The sequence below is a fragment of the Populus trichocarpa genome, chromosome 9 (genome assembly GCF_000002775.5).
Source record: "Populus trichocarpa isolate Nisqually-1 chromosome 9, P.trichocarpa_v4.1, whole genome shotgun sequence".
Taxonomy (NCBI): domain Eukaryota; kingdom Viridiplantae; phylum Streptophyta; class Magnoliopsida; order Malpighiales; family Salicaceae; genus Populus; species Populus trichocarpa.
The window spans coordinates 7,159,023-7,171,414 of record NC_037293.2 but is presented as its reverse complement, the minus strand read 5'-3'; the positions used below and the strand labels follow the sequence as shown (position 1 = coordinate 7,171,414).

The following is a 12,392-nucleotide window of genomic DNA, read 5'->3' as shown; positions in this document are numbered from 1 at the left end:
TGCACTTTTCTTTCTAATTTTTGGTATTTTTTTCTCAAAGAAATCTATATATTGAAGGGGGCTAACTAGAAAATAACCAAAAACAATATATAAAAAAAACAGAGAAGAAAACAGAAAATTACAAAAATTAAAAACAAATAATAAAAAATTAAAAACTAACAAATACAAAAAAAAAAAAAAGAGCATCATAAGGAGATTTTAATAAATAATGCGTTAGAGGCGATTTTTTTTGTATCATTGTATCATAAAGATATATAATAATGCATTTGTTTGATTTATACCATTAAAAAACAATGCGGGAGAGGCGATATTTATAGGCATTTCATTATAATTTGTTTGCAAGCATGGCATTTTCCTCCTCGTTACAGATTTTTAGCTTCTTTTTATACACGAGTGACTGTAAATATTTCTTGATGCATTAATCACTAGTTTGAGTAGTAATATATCAAAGAATCATTTTAATTCAAAAACTTAAATTATTAGGTGAAGTTTCAAGAAATAATTTATATTATTCTTTAACACATCCCTTCAAGTGAAAACCTTTTAGACTTGAAACTTGTATGGGTCCACATTATTTTGTGCTTAATTTTTATCAAATAAATCGAGACGGTGAGATTCGAACTCGTGACCGCTTAGTCATCAAAACTCTGATACCATATTAAAGAACCATCTCAACCCAAAAAACTAAGTTATTAGATGAGGTCACAGGAAATGATTTATATTATTCTCTAACATAATAAATATATAAAATGAGTTGATTGGATTTTATATGCATATACATGGCATTCACATATATCAAATTGAATAAGTAAAAAAAAAATTAAAACATTGTAAATAAGGTATTTACTTGCAGAATTTTGGATAAAAATAAGAAATTAAGAATGCTATTGTAAAGGATCAAACCATTTGTTTTGGTGTAAACGGTCTCAGCTTCAAATAATATGAACGAAAAAGGAGTTCCGAGAAAGGCAGAATGGAGTGGAAGACTTGCTTAGCTTGTTGTGTCTTTAACTAATCCCCCCGTCCTTTCACAAAATTCAGGTCTCGCTTTTCCAAAAGCTTTATGCTCTCCGAATCTAATTTTTCAATAAGAAATTAAAGTTCTCTCTGGATTTTTACTTTTCATGGCATCATTATATAAACTATGTAAAAAACTTGTTATTTTCCGATAAGAGATTAAAGTTCTATGGATTAGAAGTTTTTGTTAATCAAATATTATTTGAAGTAAATTTCTCATTTATTATAAATAATCTTAGAGATATTAATGTTTTGCTATGCAGTGTTTAAGCTAAAAAAAAATACGATTGAACTTCGATTTTTTATATTAAATATATACATTAACCAATTAAAAACCAGTTTTGAAACCAAGTACACCAATGACAATAAAAACAGTATTCGGGAGTGTAATTACGGTTGTTTTTTAAATTGTTTCTTATTCCAAAATATATATTAAAATAAATTATTTTTTTTAAAAAAATTATTTTTAACATCAGCGCATCAAAATGATCTGAAAATATAAAAAATATTAATTAAAATTAAAAATATTAAAAATATTTAACTTTTTTTAAAAAATATTTTTAAAATATAAAAATAACAGGGCAAGTCGGTGGCTGATATTTTGTGCTATTGCCTATCAAAATCACTGGCCAACAGTGGATGATTTTTCATTTGTTTTACCCCCTTCTCAAATATAACATCACTGTCTCCTTTCCGCAACTTTTTCCTTCTGACGTGGGAGCATGTTGTCATTCCATGGGATCTCTGGCCCGGAGTGCGAGACAAACCAGGTTCATGGATTAATCAAGATCAGGCCTTTGGGGTACGAAAAAGATCGGCCTTGAACACAGTTCCCTGGGATGGGAACAGACAAAAGGAAGAGAAATAACAATAGATATGTAATGAAATTTCCTGGCAACATAGTTCGGATTAGATTTCTTTATGAACAATTGGAATCTTGGCAATATTATAATGCGTGCATAGTGTATGAAAGGAGGAGCACTAGGGAGAAGCTTCATCATGTACGCCAAAACTTAACAATCAATAGAATCTCAAGTCATGGGAGATCATCAAGAAGAAAATTGCTGGCAAACATGATAAAAATCTTAATGTCGTTTGTTAACAGAGCACGCTGCAGAACGGATCTTATGTCCATGAAAATGTTGGGAGCACGCAGGAGGCATAGATGACAGGGATACCACTGAAGTCGTTTGGATATCCAATCTTTTGTACGAGTTACAAGTGCTTGACAAATAACAGGTGCCAAACACAAAAGTTTCACAAGTAATTTTTTTTTTTTAGTTTAATGTGGGTGTTCGGGCCAGCTTGCGTGCACCTCGACTAATTCCACGGGCCCTGAAGTTAACGACCATGTAAACCTCCAGTGACCATCATATGAGCAACCACAGGGTTCGAACCTGAATTTTGATCAAGCTTTTGCTATGTTCATGACTAGAACGGGTTGGGTTCCTTTACAACGCTATAGCATCACGGAATGTGACTATTTCACCACTAGACTAACTGGGCTCGGATCCTTTGATTTTATTTTTTATCACTTGTATCTCGAAAATCGAATTTAAGAACTGGATAACTCCGACATCAAGTTGCTCTCAGGACTCATCTTAATTTATGCCATGCCGCCAAAGAGACGTCAAAGAGACACTGGTCATGTGGCATGCCAAAATAAAAGACAGGCAAGAAGGAGCTAATTTAGGTATCATTGATCCCACATCATCCTCAACGTCATTATATTTTATCGCTTTAGAAATATCACATTGATAATGATAGAGGCCATCCTGCTTCATTGGACTATAATAGCTCGAGTGCCTGCTATGTCTTGAATTTTACTCGGCATCCTATAATTCGTCAAAGTCCAGTCACATATTTTTATTGTTTATACATTCAATTCGCGTATCAAATTCATAGAATGTGATTGAAACGCCGTGTAGGAAATGTGGGAATCAAATAGGATGTCATGTCACCGATTAATTGGAAAGTGTACACTAATTAATTGATTCGTCCAAGTGAAGCTCCCTTTTGCGATGTTTGTAGATTCAGAATTGAGAAATGTTACGCAATCAACCCCCTTGAAACCACATGATTTAAGAAAAAATAGCTATTAACAATCTGTGCTCGATCAGAAAGGGAAAAAGTATGATCCGGTTGGATAACTTCGATTAGATTTGAATCTTCTCTTTGATAGCTGGTAAAGACACTCGTGTCTCTTCGAAATTGAATGGTTTCTTGTTGTGGACACAATCACCGACATGCACATGATAATGAGAGACCATTCCTCCAGCAAGTTGCATGTTGATCCGCATGCCTTGTTTGCCAAAATAGTCTCCATGGCAAACTTATGGTCACTTGCCTTCAGGAAACAAAATCAAGCAAAACTACAAACCGGCGGCAATCTGGCGCCGTATCTTCAATCTTGAATTGATCAATCACTCTTTCCAATTCTTCTCCTTATTGTCACCACAGTGTCCCTGTGACTAATTGCCATGTTCACAAGTTGTTAGTTATCTATGCTCTAGACTTTGACTGATCCTCTGTTTTAATTCGTAGGGGAATCAGAAGATTCATGCTGTTGTGTTACTATATGTCAGAATAGTAGTTCTACACCCTGTAAAGAGCAGAACAACTCCATAACTGGACTGAAAACACAGCTGGATATACACACATTCACATGCATGAACTAAACCCAGTAATAAAAGTTTAGAATAAAGGATAAAATTATGTCTTATTGTTCTCATAAATTGCAGTAAATACAATAACAAATTACACAACAATATGTGGTAAATCCCTACCAACACCAGCAACTCACACCCCTCCACCGATAGCTCCACCTTTTGTGACCCATAATGACAACTCAAACCACCACCCCCTTTCCTGCCTGAGCACACCGCACCACACCAGCAAATTCCACAAGAGATCGACCTGTTAGACCCGTCAACGTGTAATTCACCGCCAATGGAATTACAAACTTCCCATTTTATACACCCTTCCTCACTTATCCACGCCGAATCAGAAGAATATACCGAACTTGTCCCCAATTCTTCCTCCTCTCCTCTTCCACGATGCCCGCAACAGCTCCTCACCTCCACCCAGCCATCTTTTGTTTCCCAATTTACCCCCCCACTTGCCACCAATTTACCAATCCTATTTCTAGCCGCAACCTCAATATTCTCAAAACTCGAACTCATCCCACGTTCCATTACGTCAATATCTTCCTCGAAATCTGAATTAAACCAATCAAGTACGCAACGTGGAGACAATTCGTTGCCCAACAAATTAGGACTCACGGAAGCTAAGAATGGATGCTCCAGTAGCTGATCACAGCTCCACCGCTTACTTGGTTCCCTCTCCAAACACTTCTTCAAAAAATCCCGACCGAGTACAGACAGCTGACCCGGCAACTCGGGCAACTCGTTTGAAAACCCGATTCGACTTAGTGAGTCAACCCCGTGATCCTCCCAGGCCGGTTTTCCAGTGACCATCTCGATAATTGTGCAGCCCAAAGACCAAACGTCACTTTCCGGTCCCTGGTATTCTCGTTTAATCACCTCCGGAGCCATCCACAACGGACTTCCACGGGGCAAGAGAGGCTCGCCGCTTGTGGCGTCAATCGCGGACCCGAAATCTGCTAGTTTAACGGAATCGAAACTGTGACCCAATAGAATATTCCGTCCTTTAACATCACAGTGAACAATACCTCTTGAGTGTATGTACTTCAAAGCAGAGACTATACAGTAAGTAAATGACCGAACAGTCTCCTCGTTCACATCAGCGAAACGTTGAGTTGATGAAGCCAGGTCAGCAACGGTGCCGCCGGGCAAGTACTCCATGTGAAGATTCCGACAAGCTCTCGAGTTCTCAAACGAGACGTCGTCGCCGAGGAATTTAACTATAAAAGGAGAAGATAGCGAGCTTAGAATCTTGATTTCGTTGTCTAACGCCTGAACTTGATTTGCTTCACTGGCAGTCTTCACGGCGAAAACGGCACCAGTTTGTTTGTTGAAAGCCAAGTTGACGGAGCCAAACGAGCCTTTGCCTACGCACTTTCCTCTAACCCAAGAAACCATGTTGTGTGTTTTTCAGAGAGAACTCTAAAAAAAATTATGTGGAGTTTGCTTGAGAATTCTGAGGGCCCAAGAGTGTTTATATATGCGAGAGAGTACGTAGCTGGTGTTGGGAAATATGGACCCTTTAGTTATTTTATTTTTTTGAATATATATATATATATATATATATATATATATATATATATATATATATATATATTTTGGGTTGGGGGGGGGGGGGGGGGGCGTGGAAATTACAACTTGTAATTTACAAGTGGATAATTTGGAAACGGTTTGCTGACACAATAAGGGGGGAGTTTTGGCCTTTTGGGGTGCTGAATTGAGTAGACGCAAAAGGGGAAGAGGATTGGGGTGATGATGCTGAGTTTTATCCTTATCCATGATAAAGTGTTGGATTTAATCTGGGCCTTTGAAATTTAGTTAGATCTCGAGTGTTTTTAACTTGTGAGGTTTGTCTTTGTCAAAGGATTGGTTGATTGGTAGAATAATTAACATGTGGTTGGCATGGTAATATAAGATTGGGGTTCGTGGAAGGCAATTTTTGCGGGAGTGTGGCTTTAGTGGTTGTGGACGAGGAATATTCTATACGAGGGTCCATGGAATGGAAGGATTCTTGTGAACTGCGACTTAAAAATTCATATCCCGATGTAATTTTTTTTATAATTATATTTAAAAAAATATTAAATTGATATTTTTTAGTATTTTTTATAATTTTAATATGTTAAGATTAAAAATAAAAATATATTTAATATATTTTCAAATAAAAAATACTTTTAAAAAATATATTACATGATAATCATTTAATTTATACCCATGAATTCTATAATTAAGCATTAATTAGCTGTTATTAGTGGGATGTACAACCTGATTTAATCTTGGATATTTTGTCAGGACATGCCTATTAAGTTTGATTATTAAAAGACCGCGAAGGGACAAGGTTCATTAATTAACAGTTAGAGTTTAAAGGTCTACCCTTTTCTAAAAAAAAAAACCATCTAAGTTTTGCCGGTGGGACATTCAAATTTTGAGAGAGTCTATAATTAGGATCCTTTTAGGACGGTAAGAGTGGCAGTAATTTAAAATATATTTTATTTAGTAATGTATTAAAATAATTTTTTTTATTTTTTAAAAATTATTTTTGATATCAACCCATCAAAACGATATAAAAACATAATTCTTTTTATTTTAAACAAAAAAATCAAAAATTTTAGAAATACGGTTTACACGCAATTCCCAAACACACCCTAAAAGATATTTAGAATAGCGTTTTAATTTGAGGTTTAAAACAATTTAAATATATTTTTATTTTAAATTAATTTATTTTAATATTTTTTATTTTTTTAATGTATTGATTATAAAAATAAATTTTAAAACATAAAAAAATATTATTATTTTAATATATTTTCAAACAAAATATATTTCAATAAAAATCACAGTCACGATTTTCAACACCCCAAGTAACCATCAACACACCCAAATAAAGTAGCACAATCACATCCGTGTAAAATGCACTGATGAGTTAGGGAGCTTTCTTTTAAACTGTGTAGTTAGTTGTTAGAATTTTGAAAGTAATATTTAGATGCAGATTTTTTTAAAACCTTTTTAATATTATCTTAGAGAATTAGATCATTGTTAAAACCATTTAATATCACCTTAAAAATACTATATATTGTTTTATCTGAGCAACTCAGTTACTGGTCAAACAAAAGATCAAAACAAGTAATTAATAAATTATGGGTTGAATTCATGGGATGCCCGTTTGAGGAACTCAGTTACCAGGACAACATGAGATGAAAACAAGTAATAAATTAATTATGGGTTAAACACATGGTCATGCGTGATTAATATAGTATTTTTTTTACTTTTTATTTTAAAAGGCGTCCCACCCGATCACAGGAAGAAAAGAATAAAAAAGAGAGGAGGAGGAGGTCAATTTGCCAGATAAGTGGCCAAAAGGCAGCAACATAAATTGAAGCCCCACCAGTTCGAGGGGGCAGGGACAGGCAAAGTTCGGTTGAAAGTGATGTCCACAACTATAACTTCTTGTGCTTACATGGCAATAAACGGCAGGTCCACGTCTCACAATACTGAACTTGAGGCTGGCGGTGGAGAGAGAAAGATGCCTAAATGTCTGGATATCTCGCGATTCTTGTGCCTGGCATTTGCAGTGAAGAGTTTCGAGTAGAAGTCTGTTGACGTGCACCACCAGCCTCCATTGCTTATTAAATTCTTACTTGTAAGATTATCTACACGATAATATTATAGAATATAAACGAGGGTCCATTTTTTTTATTTTTAATTGAAATGAAATCTGGTTGCATGAGAATTACAGGTCCACAGCAACACCAGTGCGTATCTTTTAAAGGATCACGATTCAGAAGGGCACCTTTACATGAACTTATAGGTACCAATTGGACAGTTCATATTTCCTAACTTTTTTTTTTTTTCATATTTCCTGACTTTCTATTACCGGATTGGTTCGGTGTAAAAAAAGCCACAATTAGATAGAAGTTTGGAGCAAGGATCATGCACCTGTTTCGTACGTATTTACCTCTGGATGTTCATTGCCAAATTATTGGGGAATAAGGAGAGAATTCCACGGGTCTACCCGGGATATGATAAGATTTTGTGCAATTGCATTTTTCCCCGATCAACGCCTTTCCTTTAATTTCCTCCTGATGACTTTTCCATCTATTCTCGGATGAATTCTAAAGTAATTTCATTCTTGCCATATATAAATTTGAAATAATCACAATTTAAAAAACAGTTTCTAAGAGAAGAAGAATTACATGTAATATAGAAAAGCAAACTCATTTGTTTTTTTAATTAACACTTCAAAATCCCATCAAAATGACACTCGCAAAATAAAAAAATAAAAAAAGAAAAGAAATATGAAAAAAATCATGATCATGTATACATTAATGCAAGTCATGATAAGTATCTAATATATAAAGGCATGAAGGTAAATCTCAAGATAAGCTTTCAGAAGTTGTGACAGCTAGGAAATAAAGCTTGCCCCAAGATAAAAGCCAAAATATCAGTGGTATATTCCTGCTTATGTGATTATGTGATGTAAAATATTTTTTTATTGAAAAATATATTAAAAAAAAATTTAATTTTTTTTAATATCAAAACATCAAAATCATTAAAAAAAAACATTAAAAAAATAATTTAATATTTTTATATTAAATACAATTTGAAAATACATCTACAAACAAAGTTACCCCATTCAGAAACACAACACAAGTATCTGAACTGTTAAATTAATAGTTGAACCTATCTTCTAATTTCTCAATACGGAGTACTCTGTTTGCTGAGGATAGAAAGCCCTTATATTTCCATCGCTTCTGACAATATGACAAACATGTGCCACGCGTCAAGTGAACAAGCGACCCACGTTGCAATTGTTTTGCAAGATCTATGAACACCCAGACAGTCATCAGGTAGTGTTTTCATGATCTTTCCCATGATCTGTCATAGTCAGTCGGTATAACGTACTAAAAAACTGCCATGTGTCTATGTTCTTAGGCTTAATTAATTGATTAAGAAGCAATTGTCTCTCCCTAATCATGCCCGGTATGGTATACATTACATTGTAAGTTGGCAACAGAGCGCTTCAATAATTGGTCCCCTGAGGGAACGATCCAGAGACATACTTAATTGTTTTTTTACGAATAAAAGAAGTCGTTTTGGTTTTTGATGAGATGGAAGTATAGATTCCAAATTAATGCTTATACATCTTAATTTAATTTCTCTCGAAGGCAAAACTATATATTTAATTTCGCTTCTCTTTTCCCATGGACATATAATTCGCCATCATTTTCTTCATAGTAATGCATATATCCAATTAATCTTCATTACCCAATTAATTAGCTTCCCTTTTCTCAGTCGCTTTTTACAACATGCAACAGCCAGGCAATCCTGAATTGAAAGTCAATGAGACAAGCTAAGATAAACAAATTTCTCACCCAAACAATTAGGGGTGTTATTTAAGTACCTGTAGTGAAAAAAAATTGTAATTTCAAGTAATTATCCCTTATTTGATATGGGTTTATTTTTCTTACGTCAAATTTGCTCTATACCCGATCAACCAGTTTGGACAGCTCAAATTAATCGGAGTTTTTTGCTCCATTAATTTTTGTTTAATTAAAATACTAAAGAATTACAATTAACTAGATAAAGTTAATTCCAGTGAAAGTTTTAATTAGCCAAAATCTGATTAAAAAAAATTATAACCCTATTAGTTTTTTTTAAAAAAAATCATATAAAAAATATAATTTAGATAAATGGGATTCTCCAATTTTTTTAAAAAAATATAGTGCTTGGAATGATTTGGATAATTCAAATACTTAATTTTTAAAATATAGTGTTTGGTGTTGTAGAAATAGTTTTTTGACTTATAAATATATTAAAATAATATTTTTTATTTTTTTAATTTATTTTTAAAACCAGTATTACAAAACAATTTAAAAAATAATTAATAAAAAAACATCTCAAATTTTAACAAAAACACGGCAAAGCCACTAGCTAAGAAAACCGATGCTTCCAAACCACTCTTCTGGAGTGGTGGGCAATCTTCATCTCTCGGGTCAATTTAATGGTTGATCATATATTTTATAAAGAAAAATCAACCTATCGCAAAGGGACAAAAGTTTGAGGGATCCCTCATGTAAAAACAGGATTTTGTATCTCACACGAATACAACACCATAGGTTTTCCTAGTTTTAGGGATTGGATCGCAAACACGGTTCGTTTCGGAAGGAAAGCAGGAATTTAGGCCAGGCTCTGGTGGTGCGGACAATTGTCGTGGGAGAGCAAGACAAAATAATGGCAGCACCGATTAAAGGGCCGACAATCCAACGTGCAAGAAAAACAACGTTCCATTTTTCGGGGACTGACATGCAAACATCACACTCTGTTACACTGCTCTTTTGATCTTAAAGATAATGAACAAACAAGACAGCCAGTTGTTAAGAATCAATGCATTCACAATTGTGATGATCATTGATTCGTAACCACCTCCAGCCCATTCTTAATTTGAAAAAATCTCTGAAAAATCGAAGTCATTGGTCAAAAAGATTAAAGAATTTGTAATTGGATCATATATCGCAACTTGCTCCTTTCAAATTGATAATACAAAGTTTGCAATAAATGCTAATGTAACTACACATACATTGAATAAATTAGGAAATAAAACTACATATGTATGTAGGCAATAAGGAATGTTGATTAAAAATTTAAAGAGGTAGGAACATGGCTAGGTAAAGAGTATTATAGCTTGTCTACCACTCATTTTGTCCATTTTAGATTGTCAAAAAAATTATTTGATTTCGTCAAAATTCAAAAAAACAAAAAGCAAGTCAAACTTCAGTTTTATATATATATATATATATAAAATTTCGATGGCCTAATATAGTGATTGTAGAAATTTAACTTTTAAATTTTATGCATGAAAAAAGGAACACTTTTTTCGGTAACTCTCTTTTTAAGAATTTGTATTTTATCTCTTCAAAAGAATGAGTATTTTATTGCTTAAAACTAATAATTATATTATACACACACAAGAGGAATTTTAGCTTTGAAAAAGAGGATAAGTTGATCTGATTGCAAATAATTCTTGAGATGTAGTAGCATGATTGAATACTTTAGAAATTCTAAGGACTAAAATATTTATACTATTAAAATAAAAGAAAAATCACAGACGAAGGTGCTAGATTGGTGGCTCGCGTTACACTCCGGGCTAAATATTAAAAAAAAACATATGTCAAGGTGTTGCTAACATGTTTTTAAAAATCTGGAAAAAAATTGTTGCTGAAGACATAGAACTGATTAAATTTAATAAGCAAATTTTATTTAATTATATGATTAAAAAAAAATGCAACCATGGTAAATCAAATGAATTAAAAATAAAAATATCAATAACATGCTTGAAAAGAATGCTTGGCAATATTTTAAAAAGATTCCTTGTCAATATTCTCAAAAACATTCTACAGTCTTATTTGTTAAAACAATGCAACTGTATTCCTGGATTTTTCTCGAACAAAACATCAACCGACGTTTAAGTTCGGATTGAAATTTTGATTAAAAGAAGTTAATGAAATAATATCTAAAATATATATTTTCAATTCATATATAAATAAAAATAAAATATGTCAACCAACAAAATGTTGAACAGGACTAAAGAAAATATTCAATTTTAAAAAGGATCCATAAAAAAATTCGAGTAAACTCAAGTTAATATGTCAAATTTACAACACATATTACGGGAACAAGATAACTTCATATAAAAAAAAACTAAAGAAAATATTCAATTTTAAAAATGGATCTATAAAAAATTCGAGTAAACTCGGGTTGATATGTCAAACCCACAATACATATTATGAAAACAAAATAACTTCAAATAAAGCAAACATAAAACAAAAAACTTTGAAGCCCAATTCCAAACCAAACCAATGGTAGATGATGAAAAGGAAAAAGAAAAATTAATAAAGGATAAGAAAAGGGCCCGAGTCAACCGACCTAACCTGGCAAACATAAGTTTTAGGTCGTGGGGCCAATATAACCTCATAGAAAAAAATAAAAAAAAATAACAAAACTCATTTCTTAAACAACTCCAATGTATGGGGGTGATAACATAAAAAAATAGTTAACAAGAAGGGACAACAAAGAAAAACATTCTAGATTGTGTTTCCATATTGTCAAAAAAGGTGCACATCGAACAAGAATTTATTGGATATCCAATTGGGGTCAAGTTTGTTAGCGACATGTAGGATTCCAACTTGTTTATGAGGTTTTTGGTTTGATTTGGATTTTGCATGGTTTGGTTTCACTTAGACTTGTGTGTCACTGTTTGTCCAAGTTGTTTAAATCAGTTCAGAGCCGGTTTGGACCATACCATATTTGGATTGGATAGTAGCAGTTTGGGTAGTTTGATGCAGGCTAGTTTTGGGTTGATTTGGGCTATTAAATGTAAATGGTGGTTCTAGTAACAACTTTGAGTTCAAGATGGGTTTCCTTTCGTATTTATGGGTTTAAATCCTTATTTTACAAGGATCAAGAAGTACAAATATCTAAAGAATTCAAATTTGGTTATTCATGGTTTAAATTGTTTCAAGACAAAACATGGACTTGTATTTATTTTTCAGCAACTAATTAATTGATTTGGGTTTTATTCGGGCTTTTAGCTTACAACCCAAATGGTCCATTATAGTTACTTTGTGGGACTATTTAAGTTAAAGTTGAGCTCAAAATTTTGGCAACCAAGTGATCAATAAATCATTGTATTTTTGTGAACAAAACTCTTGATTTTGGTTC

At 33.1% G+C, this 12,392-nt stretch overlaps 1 protein-coding gene across 1 annotated transcript; it reads right to left on the bottom strand.

Moving 5' to 3' along the window:
• Window positions 1–3,011: 3,011 nt before the first annotated feature.
• On the bottom strand, window positions 3,012–5,185 carry LOC7454855 (mitogen-activated protein kinase kinase kinase 18). The gene has a single exon (XM_002313950.4). It carries the CDS (start codon window positions 5,076–5,078, stop codon window positions 3,576–3,578), a length of 1,503 nt encoding a protein of 500 aa, XP_002313986.3. The 5' UTR covers window positions 5,079–5,185; the 3' UTR covers window positions 3,012–3,575.
• Window positions 5,186–12,392: the final 7,207 nt, after the last annotated feature.

What these genes read in the sequence shown, in the direction of transcription:
- LOC7454855 (XM_002313950.4), bottom strand. Translation starts at nt 5,078, where the DNA reads ATGGTTTCTTGGGTTAGAGGAAAGTGCGTAGGCAAAGGCTCGTTTGGC.